At 39.8% G+C, this 21,159-nt stretch overlaps 1 protein-coding gene across 10 annotated transcripts; it reads left to right on the forward strand.

Annotated features, from left to right (window-relative positions):
* Positions 1-11,405: 11,405 nt before the first annotated feature.
* Positions 11,406-20,777, forward strand: LOC306783961 (E3 ubiquitin-protein ligase Mdm2-like). Of its 10 annotated transcripts, none has more exons than XM_079297397.1 (15): positions 12,235-12,358; positions 14,099-14,133; positions 14,418-14,482; positions 14,561-14,635; positions 14,718-14,851; positions 14,940-14,989; positions 15,083-15,141; positions 15,481-15,559; positions 15,636-15,820; positions 15,887-16,018; positions 16,133-17,563; positions 19,320-19,403; positions 19,510-19,598; positions 19,784-19,862; positions 20,341-20,777. In XM_079297397.1, the coding sequence occupies exons 3-11, from the start codon at positions 14,435-14,437 to the stop codon at positions 16,250-16,252; spliced, it is 882 nt and encodes a 293-aa protein (XP_079153523.1). In that variant the 5' UTR covers positions 12,235-12,358; positions 14,099-14,133; positions 14,418-14,434; the 3' UTR covers positions 16,253-17,563; positions 19,320-19,403; positions 19,510-19,598; positions 19,784-19,862; positions 20,341-20,777. The 10 variants fall into 10 exon arrangements, with proteins under 10 accessions (XP_079153517.1, XP_079153523.1, XP_079153520.1 ...); XM_079297394.1 differs by having other exon boundaries at positions 19,804-19,862; XM_079297398.1 differs by having other exon boundaries at positions 19,808-19,862.
* The last annotated feature ends 382 nt before the right edge of the window (positions 20,778-21,159 follow it).

The following is a 21,159-nucleotide window of genomic DNA, read 5'->3' on the forward strand; positions in this document are numbered from 1 at the left end:
GAAAAGATCATCTTCAATGAGAGTTGTGCTGTTCACACTGAAACAGCTGATCTGAGTCACAAATGCGCCAAAAAAAAAAAAATCAGGTTTTAAAGACGAAGACACAAATTTAAACAAATCAAGTTTCAATAAACAGCGCCCATGTCTTCCAAAATGTGTAAAAAATACTTTCTTGTTCCTCTAAGAACGTGCACATCTGTTGTCTATTGATGTGGAATAAGTGGAACCCGTTGTATGTTCTGTTACCTGGAAGGATCCGAGGTCGAGTTCCAAGAAGATCTTGATGTGCTTCATGTTTTTGTCAGCCGGCTCCATCAGGTAGACAAACACCACGTAGTTGATTCCAAACAGAGGGATCAGCAGGAGGGTGGACTTAGCCAGACGTCTAGAAAACACACACACACACACACACACATATATGTATATAGCACCTTTAAACCCGCCTCAACCTCGTCAATTATTTCATCACATCGAGGATCATCTGGGGAGATTTACTTTAATATTTACACAATATTTTAGAACATATGTACAATGTAGAGTGCATACTTATGGGAGAAAGAACAAACATGACAAGTCTCCATGATAAAAGCTTTTATACATAAAACATATGGAGTCACACCTTTAGTCGTGTTCAAAAGTTTATAAATCTCCCTTGACCTCATGTACATGACCAACATTAATACACACGACAAACTACAAAACAATCATTCTCTGTACAAGGCAAAGTAGGTTTTTTGGCTCCAAGTAGAACTGTAACTGCTGTTTTATTCATTCTCTTACTGTATTTCATTTGAAGACGATAACTCTTTTATTGAATAGTTTTGGTGTCTAATGATGGTGTACTACAGTTATGTGTTATCTTGCAATCAAGGGATCGTAAAATAAATCGGAGGGGTCGTGAGATGATTGACCAGATTCACCTGTTAAGGCCGTAAATATATTTGCATAAACTGTAAGAAGGGTTATAAGTGGTCACAACTGGTAGACACAAAAAGCGTCGCAAGTAGAAGCCGTTTCATTTTCAGGGGTCACAAGCATGAAATAAAACGCCGCGGCCACATGTCTTACTTAAAGTGACCACTAGAAAACTATTAAGGACATTCAATTTAAAGTCAGCAGGTAATATTTAAAGGGCCAGTGTGTAGCAGTTATTGGAATCTATTATTAAAACATTTGTTTTCTTAAATGTCTAATCACCAAAGAAACATGTTTTTGTTAGCTAAGAATGAGCTTTTTAACACCTAGTCCCGCTAGTGCTTCTGTGCTGTGATTGGCTAGTACTTCTGTGCTGTGATTGGCTAGTACTGGCTAGTACTTCTGTGCTGTGATTGGCTAGTACTGGCTAGTACTTCTGTGCTGTGATTGGCTAGTACTGGCTAGTACTTCTGTGCTATGATTGGCTAATACTGGCTAGTACTTGTGTGCTATGATTGCCTAGTACTGGCGAGCACCACTGTGCTGTGATTGGCAGATTATCTGGCAATAGCAATTGGCTTAGACAGGAGTGTTTGGATGAAACATGACACATGTGAAATTAGCGATGTGGCTTGTTAGCTAGCTAGCTTACTAGTTCCGCCATGCTGTAATGCATCACTGGTACAGAAAATGAGCCGAATAAAGTTGTCACTCATCTGACAATAGCGATGTGCTTTCCTACGCTTTGACAAGAGTGCGTGGATGAAGCATTAAGTTGATTAATTCAGCAGCTAGCTAGCATGCTAATTCCACCATGCTTTCATGTTACAGTGGTTACAGAAAGTAAGCCGAATAAAGTTGTCACTAAACTGGCGACAACAATGTGCTTTCCTACGCTGTGACAAAAGTGTGTGGGTGAAGCCTTGGGTTGTTTAAATTAGCAGCTGGCTAGTTAGCTAGCATGCTAATCCCGCTTTCATGTTTAATTGGTTACAGAAATTGAACGCACATGGGAGAAGTTTGCCTCAACCAGAAATCTCTTTAGGTTAAGGCACGTACCTACTTGGTTAGGTTTGGGTTTAAATAGAATATTCCTGGCTGAAAGCTCTGAAGGAAACTTCTCTCGTGAGCAAAATGAGAAGAACATTAGCCAATCACAGCACAGTAGGGTGGGATTTGTTGGAACAAAAATAACGCAGTCCGCCATGTTGCACCGTCATGTTTCTACAGTAGAACGGACGAAACAAACACGGGCTGTCGATAGGTCCATTCGTGTTTTCGCCTTGGCACACGGTAGAAGTTTCAATTAGTTGCAATCTGCAACCTCACCACTAGATGCTGCCAAATTCTACACACTGACCCTTTAAGATAAATCTTACAATCTGCTTCTTTGGACCCACTATAATAAAGAAAACAATTATAATAATCAATTCACAAATGTCAAAATGTGATTCTCCACCACATCCTGTAATTCCTTTGGTTCTTAACAAAACTAAACATATTTATGATACATACATTCTTTATGGCTTCTTTTTAAAGTTCTTTGTTTTGAAGATTTTCCAAAAGGCGATAACAACCAAAACAAAAGAAGACATATCATGAAACTATGACATCAAAACTTGCTATTGAAGTTAATCCTTGTATTCACTGTAACAGATGATACACTCGGCCGTCTCCCATAAATATCTGAGACAACAGAGACTATGGAAGTGTGTTGATTATTTATTGAACCAGTATTTGACTTCTTTATTTGCATATTTGTCAATAATGTTTAATCATGAAAGTAGACCTTGATATTAAATTAGTTGATGCAGATCTCTGTTCTGCATGATTTCAGAAGGCGCTGTTTCATGTGTGTGACGGGAATTAATAAAATGCTGAAGACAAAATCTTCTGGAGGCGCACACGGTCCAACAAGAGGTCCTTCACGATACGTCTATGAAAGTGTCCTTGAGTAAGACTTCGAGCCTCTACTGTACCTGGTGACTACGAGGATCAGTTCTGAACGTCTCTATAACAACAGACCCCTCCAGTCAGAGCATGGTGGTCTCAGTCTGCAGGATGGACTGGGCTCGGGAGTTTCTGGGAAACTGAGCAGAGCTTTCGTTGCCGTTGCGGCTGACCGACATGGCGTGCAGCCGGTAGTCCCGCCCCACGTAACGCTTGAGAGATAAACTCCTCCACGTCCTCCTCAGCTCCATCTGGACCTTTTTGTTTTTATAATACACCAACAAAGAGTTTAGTGTCTGTGAAGTGGAGAAATTAAAGTTGGGAAACCAGTGTGTGCAGACTCACCTCGCTGTTGAGGAAACAATAGAGGACCGCCACAATCAGACCCTGAAACACACACATACACATCTGTTACTTATTAGGCAGCATCTCTAACACTTATTTTAACGTACTCTTAATCGGTTTGTTTGTTTATTCTATGATATATCTATTATATTTAAATGATGTGTTATAGCATTGCACTGTGTTTATTGTGATGCACCAATCATGAAGCCAAACTCCTTGTATATGCAAACGTCCTTGGCAATAAACCGATTCCGATCATCTTATAGTTTTGTAAGAAGAGTTAAAATTATAAAAACATGGCACGCACTGTTCCGACAAAAAGGCTTCTCACATGAAAGCAAAAAGGACTTAACTTGATGTTATTAGCTGCATATTTGGGGGATTTTTACCAACAAAACATTAACATTTGAGAAGAAATCTGCACTTTTAAATGTAATGATTGAGGTCAGGTGTGAAAACAAACCTTAATCGAATCTGAGACTACGTTCACACTGCAAGCTTTAAGACTTTCAGGATGTAAAGAGCTACTTTTAACGACATCTTTCAGAGCGTCTCCACTGTCATGAGTTGGCGTAAAAGTCGCATTAATTCCGATATGAATCCAGTATCTGCTTCAGGACCACATATGAAAGTGGACCAAAATCAGAACTGAAAAGATCATCTTCAATGAGAGTTGTGCTGTTCACACTGAAACAGCTGATCTGAGTCACAAATGCGCCAAAAAAAAAATAATCAGGTTTTAAAGACGAAGACACAAATTTAAACAAATCAAGTTTCAATAAACAGCGCCCATGTCTTCCAAAATGTGTAAAAAATACTTTCTTGTTCCTATAAGAACGTGCACATCTGTTGTCTATTGATGTGGAATAAGTGGAACCCGTTGTATGTTCTGTTACCTGGAAGGATCCGAGGTCGAGTTCCAAGAAGATCTTGATGTGCTTCATGTTTTTGTCAGCCGGCTCCATCAGGTAGACAAACACCACGTAGTTGATTCCAAACAGAGGGATCAGCAGGAGGGTGGACTTAGCCAGACGTCTAGAAAACACACACACACACACACACACACACACATATATGTATATAGCACCTTTAAACCCGCCTCAACCTCGTCAATTATTTCATCACATCGAGGATCATCTGGGGAGATTTACTTTAATATTTACACAATATTTTAGAACATATGTACAATGTAGAGTGCATACTTATGGGAGAAAGAACAAACATGACAAGTCTCCATGATAAAAGCTTTTATACATAAAACATATGGAGTCACACCTTTAGTCGTGTTCAAAAGTTTATAAATCTCCCTTGACCTCATGTACATGACCAACATTAATACACACGACAAACTACAAAACAATCATTCTCTGTACAAGGCAAAGTAGGTTTTTTGGCTCCAAGTAGAACTGTAACTGCTGTTTTATTCATTCTCTTACTGTATTTCATTTGAAGACGATAACTCTTTTATTGAATAGTTTTGGTGTCTAATGATGGTGTACTACAGTTATGTGTTATCTTGCAATCAAGGGATCGTAAAATAAATCGGAGGGGTCGTGAGATGATTGACCAGATTCACCTGTTAAGGCCGTAAATATATTTGCATAAACTGTAAGAAGGGTTATAAGTGGTCACAACTGGTAGACACAAAAAGCGTCGCAAGTAGAAGCCGTTTCATTTTCAGGGGTCACAAGCATGAAATAAAACGCCGCGGCCACATGTCTTACTTAAAGTGACCACTAGAAAACTATTAAGGACATTCAATTTAAAGTCAGCAGGTAATATTTAAAGGGCCAGTGTGTAGCAGTTATTGGAATCTATTATTAAAACATTTGTTTTCTTAAATGTCTAATCACCAAAGAAACATGTTTTTGTTAGCTAAGAATGAGCTTTTTAACACCTAGTCCCGCTAGTGCTTCTGTGCTGTGATTGGCTAGTACTTCTGTGCTGTGATTGGCTAGTACTGGCTAGTACTTCTGTGCTGTGATTGGCTAGTACTGGCTAGTACTTCTGTGCTGTGATTGGCTAGTACTGGCTAGTACTTCTGTGCTATGATTGGCTAATACTGGCTAGTACTTGTGTGCTATGATTGCCTAGTACTGGCGAGCACCACTGTGCTGTGATTGGCAGATTATCTGGCAATAGCAATTGGCTTAGACAGGAGTGTTTGGATGAAACATGACACATGTGAAATTAGCGATGTGGCTTGTTAGCTAGCTAGCTTACTAGTTCCGCCATGCTGTAATGCATCACTGGTACAGAAAATGAGCCGAATAAAGTTGTCACTCATCTGACAATAGCGATGTGCTTTCCTACGCTTTGACAAGAGTGCGTGGATGAAGCATTAAGTTGATTAATTCAGCAGCTAGCTAGCATGCTAATTCCACCATGCTTTCATGTTACAGTGGTTACAGAAAGTAAGCCGAATAAAGTTGTCACTAAACTGGCGACAACAATGTGCTTTCCTACGCTGTGACAAAAGTGTGTGGGTGAAGCCTTGGGTTGTTTAAATTAGCAGCTGGCTAGTTAGCTAGCATGCTAATCCCGCTTTCATGTTTAATTGGTTACAGAAATTGAACGCACATGGGAGAAGTTTGCCTCAACCAGAAATCTCTTTAGGTTAAGGCACGTACCTACTTGGTTAGGTTTGGGTTTAATATGATAAATGGACATGGGTTCATGATAAGAGCACAGAGAGCCTTTAATGTAATGCCACGGTATTCGGGCTACTGAAAAATGACGAGAGTTAAGTCCTAAATATTACAGTAAGAAGTTAGATTTTAAGAGTATATTTGTCAAGGAAAAAAAGTAATTTTGTGAATGAAGTCAGAATTGTTAGGGGGGAAACCATCACAATATTTCGAGAAGAAATTACATATTTTGAGTCTTAACATTTAGGCTTTTCACAGCAGGAAAAGCATTATTGATCACTTTTAAAATCCCTGTTTTCAAATTACCTGAGTTACATGCTGGCTTCTGCTATGACAATACATTAAAAGAGCAATTACAGTACCTCGAATGAATACAATATACACGATATAATAAGGTAATGTATATCATGTAATTGTAATAGGCACACACTATATGAAGTGTATACATATTAAACATGGATGTATCTTATGATATGGCGTGTAATAAATAAAAACAATGGAAATATTACTATTACTGCAAATTTATTCATATTAAGGTATTATTATGAGGACATCTGTCAACTTCTATCACAGTAGAAGTGATCAGATGTCCTAATAATAATAAAACTTCTACTATCACAGTAGAAGTTCACATGTCCTAATAAAAATAAAACTTCTATCACAGTAGAAGTTCACATGTCCTAATAATAATAAAACTTCTATCACAGTAGAAGTTCACATGTCCTAATAATAATAAAACTTCTTCTATCACAGTAGAAGTTCACATGTCCTAATAATAATAAAACTTCTATCACAGTAGAAGTTATCAGATGTTCTAATAATAATAAAACTTCTACTATCACAGTAGAAGTTCACATGTCCTAATAATAATTAAACTTCTTCTATCACAGTAGAAGTTCACATGTCCTAATAATAATAAAACTTCTATCACAGTAGAAGTTATCAGATGTTCTAATAATAATAAAACTTCTACTATCACAGTAGAAGTTCACATGTCCTAATAATAATAAAACTTCTATCACAGTAGAAGTTCACATGTCCTAATAATAATAAAACTTCTATCACAGTAGAAGTTATCAGATGTTCTAATAATAATAAAACTTCTACTGTCACAGTAGAAGTCATCAGATTATTAGAACATCTGTTAACTTCTATCACAGTAGAAGTTCACATGTCCTAATAATAATAAAACGTCTACTATCACAGTAGAAGTTATCAGATGTCCTAATAATAATAAAACTTCTACTATCACAGTAGAAGTTCACATGTCCTAATAATAATAAAACTTCTATCACAGTAGAAGTTTGCATGTCCTAATAATAATAAAACTTCTATCACAGTAGAAGTTCACATGTCCTAATAATAATAAAACTTCTATCACAGTAGAAGTTATCAGATGTTCTAATAATAATAAAACTTCTACTATCACAGTAGAAGTTCACATGTCCTAATAATAATAAAACTTCTATCACAGTAGAAGTTCACATGTCCTAATAATAATAAAACTTCTATCACAGTAGAAGTTATCAGATGTTCTAATAATAAAACTTCTACTGTCACAGTAGAAGTCATCAGATTATTAGAACATCTGTTAACTTCTATCACAGTAGAAGTTCACATGTCCTAATAATAATAAAACTTCTTCTATCACAGTAGAAGTTCACATGTCCTAATAATAATAAAACTTCTATCACAGTAGAAGTTATCAGATGTTCTAATAATAATAAAACTTCTACTATCACAGTAGAAGTTCACATGTCCTAATAATAATAAAACTTCTATCACAGTAGAAGTTCACATGTCCTAATAATAATAAAACTTCTACTATCACAGTAGAAGTTCACATGTCCTAATAATAATAAAACTTCTATCACAGTAGAAGTTATCAGATGTTCTAATAATAATAAAACTTCTACTGTCACAGTAGAAGTCATCAGATTATTAGAACATCTGTTAACTTCTATCACAGTAGAAGTTCACATGTCCTAATAATAATAAAACATCTACTATCACAGTAGAAGTTATCAGATGTCCTAATAATAATAAAACTTCTACTATCACAGTAGAAGTTCACATGTCCTAATAATAATAAAACTTCTATCACAGTAGAAGTTCGCATGTCCTAATAATAATAAAACTTCTATCACAGTAGAAGTTCACATGTCCTAATAATAATAAAACTTCTATCACAGTAGAAGTTATCAGATGTTCTAATAATAATAAAACTTCTACTATCACAGTAGAAGTTCACATGTCCTAATAATAATAAAACTTCTATCACAGTAGAAGTTCACATGTCCTAATAATAATAAAACTTCTATCACAGTAGAAGTTATCAGATGTTCTAATAATAATAAAATTTCTACTGTCACAGTAGAAGTCATCAGATTATTAGAACATCTGTTAACTTCTATCACAGTAGAAGTTCACATGTCCTAATAATAATAAAACGTCTACTATCACAGTAGAAGTTCACATGTCCTAATAATAATAAAACTTCTACTATCACAGTAGAAGTTCACATGTCCTAATAATAATAAAACTTCTACTATCACAGTAGAAGTTATCAGATGTTCTAATAATAATAAAACTTCTACTATCACAGTAGAAGTTAACAGATGTTCTAATAATAATAAAACTTCTTCTATCACAGTAGAAGTTATCAGATGTTCTAATAATAATAAAACTTCTTCTATCACAGTAGAAGTTATCAGATGTCCTAATAATAATAAAACTTCTTCTATCACAGTAGAAGTTATCAGATGTCCTAATAATAATAAAACTTCTTCTATCACAGTAGAAGTTATCAGTTGTCCTAATAATAATAAAACTTCTACTATCACAGTAGAAGTTATCAGATGTCCTAATAAGGAAGTTGGACCTCTGTGAAGGGGAGTGATACCCAGATTAATTACAGGCTCTTCACTTGGTCCAGTTCAGATTTGTTTTTTTTGATATCCGCGAAACCAGCTCCTCCACGAATACCTGAACTAATCTTCGTTCTTTAGTTCTTCCAGTGCCGTTGCACCTGGCCAAGGTGGAGTATATGCGGCCCAATATTCTGAGTCAGATATTGAATGAGAATCTGCGTTCTTTAGTTCTTCCAGTGCCGTTGCACCTGGCCAAGGTGGAGTATATGCGGCCCAATATTCTGAGTCAGATATTGAATCAGAATCTGCGTTCTTTAGTTCTTCCTGTGCCGTTGCACCTGGCGAAGGTTCAGAAAGTTCGTCCTGATGTACTGAGCCAGTTGCTGAATCAGAACCTTCGTTCTTCAGTTCTTCCTGTGCCGTTGCACCTGGCGAAGGTTCAGAAAGTTCGTCCTGATGTACTGAGCCAGTTGCTGAATCAGAACCTTCGTTCTTCAGTTCTTCCTGTGCCGTTGCACCTGGCCAAGGTTCAGAAAGTTCGTCCTGATGTACTGAGCCAGTTGCTGAATCAGAACCTTCGTTCTTCAGTTCTTCCTGTGCCGTTGCACCTGGCCAAGGTTCAGAAAGTTCGTCCTGATGTACTGAGCCAGTTGCTGAATCAGAACCTTCGTTCTTCAGTTCTTCCTGTGCCGTTGCACCTGGCCAAGGTTCAGAAAGTTCGTCCTGATGTACTGAGCCAGTTGCTGAATCAGAACCTTCGTTCTTCAGTTCTTCCTGTGCCGTTGCACCTGGCCAAGGTTCAGAAAGTTCGTCCTGATGTACTGAGCCAGTTGCTGAATCAGAACCTTCGTTCTTCAGTTCTTCCTGTGCCGTTGCACCTGGCCAAGGTTCAGAAAGTTCGTCCTGATATACTGAGCCAGTTGCTGAATCAGAACCTTCGTTCTTTATTTCTTCCTGTGCTGTTGCACCTGGCCAAGGTTCAGAAAGTTCGTCCTGATGTACTGAGCCAGTTGCTGAATCAGAACCGTCGTTCTTTATTTCTTCCTGTGCCGTTGCACCTGGCCAAGGTGGAGTATATGCGGCCCAATATTCTGAGTCAGATATTGAATGAGAATCTGCGTTCTTTAGTTCTTCCAGTGCCGTTGCACCTGGCCAAGGTGGAGTATATGCGGCCCAATATACTGAGTCAGATATTGAATGAGAATCTGCGTTCTTTAGTTCTTCCTGTGCCGTTGCACCTGGCCAAGGTTCAGAAAGTTCGTCCTCATATGCTGATTCATTTGTTGAATCAGAATCTGCGTTCTTTAGTTCTTCCTGTGCCGTTGCACCTGGCCAAGGTTCAGAAAGTTCATCAGCTGAGCACACCCCGTCTGTCTGTGATGTTTCTGCTCTATCCATGGAGATTGTTTCCCGAACCTCCTTTCCACATATGAAGATGTTGGAGATGGCTTTGCCCACAGACGAGAAGAACTTGCAGACGGTGTTGGGCTTTTTGGGTCGTGTCAGGTGATATTCGACATAGAAGGCAACGCAGTTCCCAAGTTTTTGTTCCTCTAATTTCATGGCCAACAGCACCTTTCTTGAATCGCCCCAATGCCTAGAAAGTTTCTTGAAAATGGCCTTGTCAAGATTTTTTAATGTTGTTGGATCAAAATCGATATCATGGACTTCGATCCACGTTCTATCAAACAGACGCATAGTGATGGCCTCGTGGTCTTCAGTGTTCCAGGTCAGTTTTGTTTTCTTGACTATCCGCGAAACCAGCGCCTCCACGAATACCTGAACTGACCTTTTCTTTAGTTCTTCCTGTGCTGTTGCACCTGGCCAAGGTTCAGAAAGTTCATCAGCTGAACACACCCCCTCTGTCTGTGATGTTTCTGCTCTATCCATGGAGATTGTTTCCCGAACCTCCTTTCCACACATGAAGATGTTGGAGATGGCTTTGCCCACAGAAGAGAACTTGCAGCCTGTGTTGGGCTTTTTGGGTTGTGTCAGGGACATGATTATCAGTTCATCATTCAAATGATGAGGTTTCTGTTTATCCATTGCTAATGTCATTGTAGTCATTGTCAATGTCATTGTAGTCTAACTCTCTGTAAGGATCTCAGTCTGTGATTATCACTCTAAACTCAGGCACTGGGGTACTATGACAAGTGTCTGTGAAAGACATCAACGGCGATCACGTGACGTCACAGAGATGACACACAGAGGTTCTAGAACACAGAGGTGAAGCACAGGGGTTCTAGGTTCAGGGGTTCATAGGGGGTCTAGCGACATCAAAGGCGATCACGTGACATAACAGAATCCCGAGACAGAACGCAAACAACGGACGCAGCGCATCGTTCTATTTCAAGCCTTTGTGACATCACGTGAACGACACGTGATGCACGTCCGTTGTACAAAACGTGTAAAAAAAAACCCAAAACGTTTAAAATAAAACGTGTAATTTTCCTGATTATGCTTACATACTTTTACTGAAGTTTTGTTTTAAATTTTTACAATATTTCTACATGTTTACATCAGTGGGAATGCAGTATATAAGCACTGAACTATAGGGGCAGCATAGTGTCTCACGGCATCCAATCTACCGAGAAAAAAGAAGAAGAAGAAGAAGAAGAAGAAGAAGAAGAAGAAGAATCAATTATCACGAAGAAGAATCCTGTCAATCCTCGTGAAGCGGGAATTTGTAGCCCACTATCATGGACTGGTAAAGTTCAAGTTCAAAGTTCAAAGTTCAAAGTTCACTTTATTGTCAAAGTTTCCACATGTGTTATGCATACAGAAAATTCGAAATGCCGTTTCTTGCAGTCCCACAGTGTAATATAGACATGACATATAACATATAATAGAATAAAATAGAATAAAAAAGGAAAAAAAAAGAAAAAGTTAAGAACATAAGGGCCTAGTTAAAGGATTAACAAGTAGCAGCAGAGAATAAAAAGTGACTGGTGCTGGATGAGGGAAGGGTGTGTGAGGGGGGTTTATGTTCGTAGCAGCAGAGAATAAAATTTAAATAAATAAATAAAAAAAGTGACTGGTGCTGGATGAGGGAAGGGGTGTGAGGGGGAGTAGATGTCCTGGTATGTTCCATTTGAGGCAGTGGGGAAAGGTGGGTGAGGGGGAGGGTAGAGAGGTCAGGGGAGATATGGCAGAGATGGCAGGGGGGGAGAGAGGGGGGGCGAGAGGAGAGAGGGAGGGAGAGAGTTCAGCATCCTGACCGCCTGGTGGAAGAAGCTGTTCCTCAGCCGGGTAGAGCTCGAACGGAGACTGCGGAACCTTCTCCCTGAAGGCAGGAGGCTGAATGACATTTCACTGGATTTTAAACATGAATCATCTTATACACATGTTGGAAACATAACATAATGGAAATATTACTGTTACTGCAAATGTACTCATTAAGGTATAATTATTAAATCAAGTGTTCCACCATATAAAAAATGCAGACGAATGGGTATACATTAAAAAATATAATTATATAAATTATTACATTTTTACTATATTTTGCCACTAGGAGCGCCCAACGAACAAGTGTCCGAAGGAGCAACTGAACAGTAAACTGTTCCGACTATTAGAAGAGCAACTGACGGATAAACGCCGTTGAAGGATATTTAACTAAGAGTAACGGTCAAGGTAGGATATATGTGTATATGATATTATTTTAAGGCTAAATATAACTACGCCAGAGTAGTAGTACTGCAATAGCAGTAGCACAAGTTAGCAGGTGGTTAGCATCATGCTAGCAGGCCGCGGAGCCTCGTGTTTTCTTGGTTGAGTAGAGCGGGACAGAGGAGCCTCGACGCGGCTTCGTTCTGGTAACAAACTCACGGTTAGACAAAAATAAATTGTAATTGTTATTAAGCTTGTGGAACTTAAATAAGCAGCTTCTACGCACAGCTTGTGTCGTTATGTTCACATAGAGCCTTGTTTATATTTGTTTTACACAAGGTAACGGTAGCTAATCTTAAATATATTTAAATTGAATTAGCTAACGCTAACTAGCATATTTATTGCTAGTTACCAAGCTAATCTGCTCTGACACACAGTTTAATTTAATTTGGGGGTGATTCTTAAATGGTTATTGTGAATGCTGCGATGCCCTAACATTAAGTTGGAAGTGAGTAACGTTACTGTGTTTTTAGCCTGAAAGCTAATATGCAAGAGTTTGCTTTTTCATGCACAGAAGCAGTGTTTTGCATGCGAACACGTGGCTGTTATGATGTTCTTATTAATAAGCGTTAAACACTAAAGCGTTAACATAAATAGTTCACTAAAATAAGAGAGATGCTACGTTGAATCTGCAGAAAAGCAGACTATTGAAAGCGAAACTTAAAAGTTTCACTTGTTTTAAAGAAAAAGTTTCTGCAGGTTAATCCTCCATTTATGTACATTTGATTGTATCCTGAAATGGTGAAGAAGGAGGCTAAATGTGACGTCTTCTTCATCAGATCTATTTCGTGAAGTCAGAGCTGCAGAGACAAGTCCAGGCATATTTCTCCTGCACGTGTCGTAATGTAAACTTTTAAACAGCTGACTGACTCATGCATGTTAGTCAGCTGTGAACCAGTCAGTGTTTCTGTACAGTCACTCAGACTGATGGCCAGACATATTCACCCGAAATGAGGGAACGCATGAGGTTGAGTCTGGACATGTGGTGTTCTGAAGAAAAAAAAAGTATATATATATATATATATATATATATATATATATATATATATATATATATATATATATATATATATATATATATATATATATATATATATATATGAACCAGTCAGTGTTTCTGTACAGTCACTCAGACTGATGGCCAGTCAGTTTTTTTTTTTCCCCCATTTTTATATTTTCCCATATAACATGGATTATTTCAAATATATATATTTTTCCATTACTATTACTACCATCCACTACTCTTGCAGGCTTTCCAGTCAGTCTGCTGTTTTGAAATGTATTTAATAAATTAAAAACCTATGTTTTAAATGTTTTTTGGGGTGGGACTAAATTTAATTAATTGGGGAAATGATGAGTTTATCATTGGATTGTTTTCTACTTCTCCATTCCCCTTGAAGCCAGAGGAGGACGGTCCTGGATTTAGCACTCTTTGGCCCTGGTTCACACTAGTTCGTGTCATTACTGTGGTTAGCCTGGTTATCTGATGGTTGACAGCGATGAGTCATCCTGGACTAGTACCGTCATGTCTACAGCTGTGATAAAATCAGCTGCTGCTGACTCAGCACTGAGTGGCCCTGTCAGGCTCTGATAGGCGCTAGGCTGGGCCACTTGGGCTGGTCTAGTCCTGACATGTCTGAGCAGGTCTATAAGAGTCTGCTGCTCTGATCCACTCTGACTGCACTCTCTTCTTCCATTGCACAGGATGCACTGCTGATACTTCTACTCTGTATATACCGGTAAGACTTTCATTTATATCTGATTTATGTCAAAAAAAGTACAGAAACAACCCGTAGCATTTATTTAATGTAATATTTTATAAGCGTAACCATTTTTTTCCTGCTTGCTGTCGGCGTCATTTTGGTTGTAAATCTAAAATGATAATTTTATCAGTTAATGAATCCATCCACTTTCTAGCGCATGTTTAGGTTCTATATTTCTAGTTTTTCGTCTTACTGTGTCATACAGATGTTAAATAGTATTCTATGAGGTTCTAACTACCGGTTTGTGTCTTTCTGAGCAGAAACCATCAGCGTCACAATGTCTGCTGATCAGGAGCTCAACACAGACGACGACGACAACAAACTGGTGAGGGAGACTAGTTAACTCAGTCACTGGTTGTTTCAGGGTTTGAATGAACTTTAACCTCTGTCTGTGTGTGTTTAGGTGAGACCAAAGGTAGAGTTCCAGACTTTGCTGCGAGATGCAGGCGCCACGAAAGAAGTTTTCACCATGAAGGAGGTACAAAAAACTGCATTTATACAGTCAGGAGCTGATGTTCTGCATGTCTCCCATGATGCATCTGTGATGGTCTGTCTCACAGGTGATGTTCTACCTGGGTCAGTACATCATCCAGAAGCAGCTGTATGACCAGAAGCAGCAGCACATCGTCCACTGCTCCCAGGATGCACTGGGGCGGGTGCTGGGAGTCGACAGCTTCTCTGTTAAAGAGCCACGGTGAGAAATAAACACACACAGAACAGGAAGTAGATGATTAAAAGGCTGATTCATATAATAGTATAACACATGATTTATGTGTTTTCAGAGCTCTGTTCGCTATGATCACTAAGAACCTGGTGGCCGTGAAGAACCACGGTGGGACGGATTATTTCTCTCTGTTCTATTTCTCCTCTCTTCTTAGCTTCCTCTTTCCATCTGTCAGACTAAACCAGATTCTCTCTTTCTCAGAGTCGCCACCGAGCTCGAGTGAAGCTCACAGTGACACCCAGACCGACAGAGTGACAGAGGTAAGACGAATGATATAATGATAATACAGCTGGGAGCTTTGGATGTTTTAGGAGCGCGTCAGACATAATTGTTTTGTTTTGAGCATATTAGACTTTTGGGTTCCCTTTCCTTAGAATAAAGTCTACTATATCAACATGCATGAAGCAATGCTTGAAAATCCAATTTTTTGTAAGTAACAAACTTAATTCTGCAGAGTTTAGTAGAAGACTGCAACGCTTTAAGAACACGTAGCACACAGTGTCCTACAGGGAGTAAGATGGACGACGGTCACAGCTTTAAGACAGTCTGGTTTGAGTTGTAAACAATATTTTTAACACTGAATGTGTTTTTGCTTTTAGGAGGCAGCTTCAGAAAGTCGCTCTTCATCACCAGACGGAGGAGGGAGGAGGAGGAGGAGCTGCAGGAGCAGTGACCCAGGTGAGTTTCTCCTCCCGCCTCCTCATTATCGCTCATGAACACAGAACCTGTGATAAACTCTACTTCATCTCCTCAGGGCCCTCTGACAGGCTAGAGGGCGACGAAGAAGAGGAGAAGGAAGAGGGAGGGGAAGGAAGGAAGAGGAGGCGGTCTGACAGCTACTCCCTGACCTTTGACGACAGCCTGTCGTGGTGTGTGATTGGAGGCCTGGCGAGTGTTCGGGACAGACTCAGCAGCCAATCGTCAGACTCTCACAGCACAGTGAGTATTACACACACACTTTTATTTAGCTGATGTTGTATTTGGTTGTAACGGTGTGTGTTTTAGTCCGGGAGGTCGGAGGTCACGGTTGCAGCCTCGGACTCAGACAGCGACAACTTCAGCGTAGAGTTTGAGGTGGAGTCCGTGGACTCTGACGACTACAATGAAGACGACGCCTCTCTGTCTGCAGACGACCAGGTCAACACCCCGAACCTCTGAAGTTCTAACATTCAAGTCCTCCTCAAGACAACGTCATTATTTTCTATCCAAACAGTTTGAAATCAAAGCATCTCTCTGGTGAATCTGTTCCAGGTGTACGAGGTCACCATAGTTGAGGACAACGACTCCTTCGATGAAGACACGGAGATCACTGAAGCTGTGAGTCTACGCACCAACGCACACAATACAACGTGTTACACACTGTGGGTCTAAGTGTGTGTGTGTGTGTGTGTGCGCGTTGTCTCTCTCAGGACTACTGGCGCTGTGCCAAGTGTGACGATTAATTATTCCCGTCGAACTGTTAGCTTGTTATTTAGCCTGCTATTGCGGCTACTTTACTGTGTTAGCTGGTGGCTAACTAAACCGTTCATAATCAATGCTGATGCTAATCAGGATAAATGCTGGTTTGTGTACTATTGACATGTTTTAACCATCGCTAAACACGTGGTTCTCGGTCAGTTATTGGAGATAATATATATGTATGATCTGTTATTGATTACACAAAGTTTAAATTATCACCGCTGAATGAACTAACAACAAACAGCTGTTTATTGTCGTTAGTACAGTTGGTATTACTGTCTATCAGGGAGTGCTTTCAGCTGTTAATGAATAGTTAGTTAACTAGTTAGTTACGTTATGTATTAGTACTTAAGTGCATTTACTATTGTACAATACAATTTGAGGTACTTGTACTTCCATTTTCTGCTACTGTATACTTCTAATGTTACTCCACTACTCTTCAGAGGGAAATGTCGTAGTTTGTTACACAGATTATTCATTCAAAAATACAAATTAACAAATATATTATGATGTATTATTATAGTTTAAGATACTCAGCAGTATTCTTTAAAAGTAGCTCCACGGTTAGTGATGAACACATTATTGCATTCATATTTAAAATCTATCAAGATATTGTTTATGATTTAGAAATGAGCCTTTCTGCATAATGACTATAGGTATTCTTAGATACTTTTCACTGAAGTAGAATTGACTTGTAACAGAGTTACTCTACTACTTCTACTAAAGTACGTCTTCCAGCTGGTCGAACACATACGAGACTGCTAGAAACGTACAAAAGTACAGTTTCAGTGGTGAAACATTTGTCTCACATCAACAGAACTTCTTACGTTTCATTACAAGCAAAGAACTTCTTCTGCTTCAAGCTCAATACGTAAACGCTGCCACAATAAAGGGTTCTTTGACTAAAACACTCGAGTCCTTTACGGTCTTCCATCTAGAAGAAACTCAGAAATTAAGTTTATTTTACCATAACGTTTCATCATCTAATGAACATTAAAATATGAAATATAGGGATTTGATTCAAGATTTGGGCTGCAATGAAAGGTATTGAATAAAACGAAGAATGGTACATGATACTTTCAGTGGTAAGAAGTAGTATGTGTTGCGTGTGTATTTGCGTACTCGTCTTTCCTTCCAGGGGTCAGGGTGAGCTGCTGTCTCCGGTGGTTCGAGATGACGAGGTGACGATCGCTGCACGAAGGAGGAGGAAGACGACGGTGGCTTGTATCCTTCAGCTGGGAGAGACTGTGTGTGTTTAGCTTCAGGTTAAATGTCTTCAACTGGATTCAGACCATTGGTAGGATGTAAAAAGTTATGAATGCTCAAATACAACAAGTGTTTCTGTGAGGTGGAGACCTGTCAGCATTCATTAATGACGTCTGGGCCCCGTTCCACGTACGTGTCTAACTTAGTTAGCCGGATACTTTTCAGGATAAGATGATGTAGATCAGGCTTTTCGGTTCCACGAAGCAAGTTCGGCAAAATCACCATGGCAACGCATCCAAAAGCTTGAACCTGCTCCAGCGCAGGCTCAGTGACGGTAGCTGGATAAGCTGGTCACTCCCCCGGAAAACATGGCAGCTCCCGTCACATACGGACTTGCGCATATACTGGGGGTTATACGGGAGTTCCGGAAATGCATGTAAAGTGAGACACGCGGTGATCCTTAAAACCAGCGGAGCAAACTAAGAAGCCTCTGTTGCATTAATGTGCAGCTCCCTTCCTCAGAGATCCACTGATGAAGGAGGATATTAGTTAGATGAGCGTTTTATAGGGAGAGACTTCTTCCACATCGCCAAGATCCGTCATCACATCATGATGACTTCCTATACGAGCGCTATCCATTCTGCCCACAAGGAATCATTTATTTACAGAGCTTCTGGAGCAGACATTGAACACCACACGCCCAGCCGAGCACTGACTGTCTCAGACTGGATGCAGCCTTGTGCTGTTCTGCGAGTGCTACATTTTAGTACAGTGTCTGCGATGCGGAGAACATGGGGAAAGCCGCTGCATGCCGTGCTGTTCGTACAGTTCATTTGGCGCTTAATAAATGAATAAATGAACACATCCATAAGGATGTGTTCATTACATTATGGCACATATTGTGCTGACTCAGCATTCTGAATTGTGTGTGTGCTTAGTGTGTACTTGCTCTCATGTCCTCTTGATGGCTGGTTGCATACATGAGGTTAAAGCACTCATAATGATATGACTGTTATTAGTACACCAGCACATCATTACTGTAGAACATGATTAAGGTGGACTCATGATAAGAATAGAGAGAATCACACACTATTTCTTTTCACTGCTGCAATTGATTGAATGTCTGATTATGAATAATACACATACTGATCCGCCCATAAACAGATTCTCTCACACACACACATATTCAAACTAGTTCTATATGGTAATCTACACATACATATATATATATATATACACACACATATATGTATATATGTAATATATATATACATAGATATAGTAGGCTACATGATACATAAGGGCATACAGTACATATATCCTCATATTAATGAGTATCAGATCCTCGTTGGGCTTGTTTTTCTCTACTTATTCTGAAAGAGTTGAGATCATTATTGTCGCTGTAGATCTCATTGGATGATGCATCATGAAGTCTACTGCCAGCAGCACATTAAAGACATGTCATGTGATTGGTTGGGGTGATGAGGCATTAAAATTAGCTGATACATTTTCCCAACACTGACGCATTTAACTTGTCTGTGATGTTTTGCCGTGCTTCCTGTCTCGCCCTCGCAGCGGTGGCGGTGTTAGATTTTGCCGTGATTACGGTCTTGAAATCCTCATATGCGTTCATGATCATCTCCTGCTCGTCAGCGGAGTAAAAAGAGGCTCTTTCTGGCTCATAGGACATTTGATCGACTTTGCTGAAGCACTTACGTGGAACGGGGCCCAGAGCTGCCAGTGTTGTTGTTGTTTTCCTGACTGCTGGTCTCAGTCCCGTCGCCCAGCAGCCCCGTCCTGTCCACCGTAACACCAGCACGCTCCCTGCTGAGGAACACTCCTCTGTTCAGACAGGCTGGTACGACACACACACCCACAGCTGATTATTGTTGATCTTCTAACATCAAACATCTCCATATTTTACTAACTCCCCTCTCTCGCCTCATGTCTTTTTTTTCTCTCAGTAACTCCCAGAGTTCCAGATGTTTCCTCCATTTTGGCTCCGGGAGGCCGAACGCCTCGATACACACCCAGAAACGCCCTCAGCAGTATGGTGAGACACACACACACACACACACGGTCATTGGACATCATGCTGGAACATTTACAGTTTTCTTATCTTGCTGTGTACAAACTTTCTGGACAAACATGTCGAAAATTGCTCATTTCATTTTGCAATCTGTTCACGAGGACGTTTGCATGAATGGGATTTGATCGTTTGCATAACTGACATATCAGTTTCATTTCATATGTGAAAGAAAGAATCTACAACGTGCTGCTGTTCGTAGACGGAGGCTGGATGATCGACAACAGACAGGTAAGTGTTTACGACGCCACGCGTGAGAACCAAACGTTCTCTCAGGGAACCAGAAACTAAACCTGTGTTTCAACCAAAGGAACCAGAAACTAAATTTAGTTTATGTACGATATCGTCAGCTGCTTAAAAAGGCCCTTTATGTTCCTGGTTTAGCGCCTCTGGTTCCACAGTTCCTGGGTCTAAAATTTCAAGGAATAGTTTGCCATTTTGGGAATATCGCTTGTTCCCTTCATGGCGGAGAGTTCTCTGTATCTATGCATTCAATATAAAGCTGCAGTCGCAAAAGGATGCACATATGCAATCTAGACGCGGTTAAACTCGATTAGCGGGGCAGGAAATGTTAAAATCACCTCTTAATAGGCCTTAATAACATCTGAAATCATGGGATTTATTTTGTCTAATTGACTTATAGAAGCAATAAGTTGCGATTGTTTGCACGTTTGTTTGGTTCGTAAATTGTTTGTTCTGTGTTTTTCAGGACTCTGAGCCGGATTCCGAGCGCAGCCACCAGATGGCGGCGCTGCGCTCTCTGTGTCTCCCTCGCCTCAACTTCCTGCTGCTCAGCGTTCTGCAGAACTCCTCCAGAGACCAGGAGGCGCTGCGCCTCGCTGACATCATCTCATCGGACCAGCACCGCCTCTACCAGGTAGCTGGAGAGATTTGATCGGCCCTGTACGTTGAGTTATGGGAACAGTGAGTTCATGTTTCTGCCCACAAATTCAGGTTTTCTCCAAAGAGGAGCTGAGGAGGTTTCTCCAGAAGTTGAGGGAGTCGTCGCTCTCTCTTCTGGACCGAGGACTCGACCCGCTGGGCTACGAGTTACAGCCGTGTACACACACACACTGAGCAGTGTTTGAATCACTGTTGTTTTTTGTTGATCTTTTTCCCTCAATAAAAGCCTGTGTTTTCCTGCAATGGTTTTGTGTAAATTGAATTTGAAGGTCTTAATGATTCTGGTGCTATAGAGCTGTGAATGATCTAAACGCCAGAGCAAACAGTTCAATGTTGTTGGTGTTTTGTGGCTTCCATCTAATTAAATTGTGAGGACTACAGAGTTGTTTACGGATGATAAATGGACATGGGTTCATGATAAGAGCACAGAGAGCCTTTAATGTAATGCCACGGTATTCGGGCTACTGAAAAATGACGAGAGTTAAGTCATAAATATTACAGTAAGAAGTTAGATTTTAAGAGTATATTTGTCAAGGAAAAAAAAGTCATTTTGTGAATGAAGTCAGAATTGTTAGGGGGGAAACCATCACAATATTTCGAGAAGAAATTACATATTTTGAGTCTT

Source organism: Melanostigma gelatinosum (genome assembly GCF_949748355.1).
Source record: "Melanostigma gelatinosum genome assembly, contig: SUPER_10_unloc_4, whole genome shotgun sequence".
Lineage (NCBI taxonomy): Eukaryota > Metazoa > Chordata > Actinopteri > Perciformes > Zoarcidae > Melanostigma > Melanostigma gelatinosum.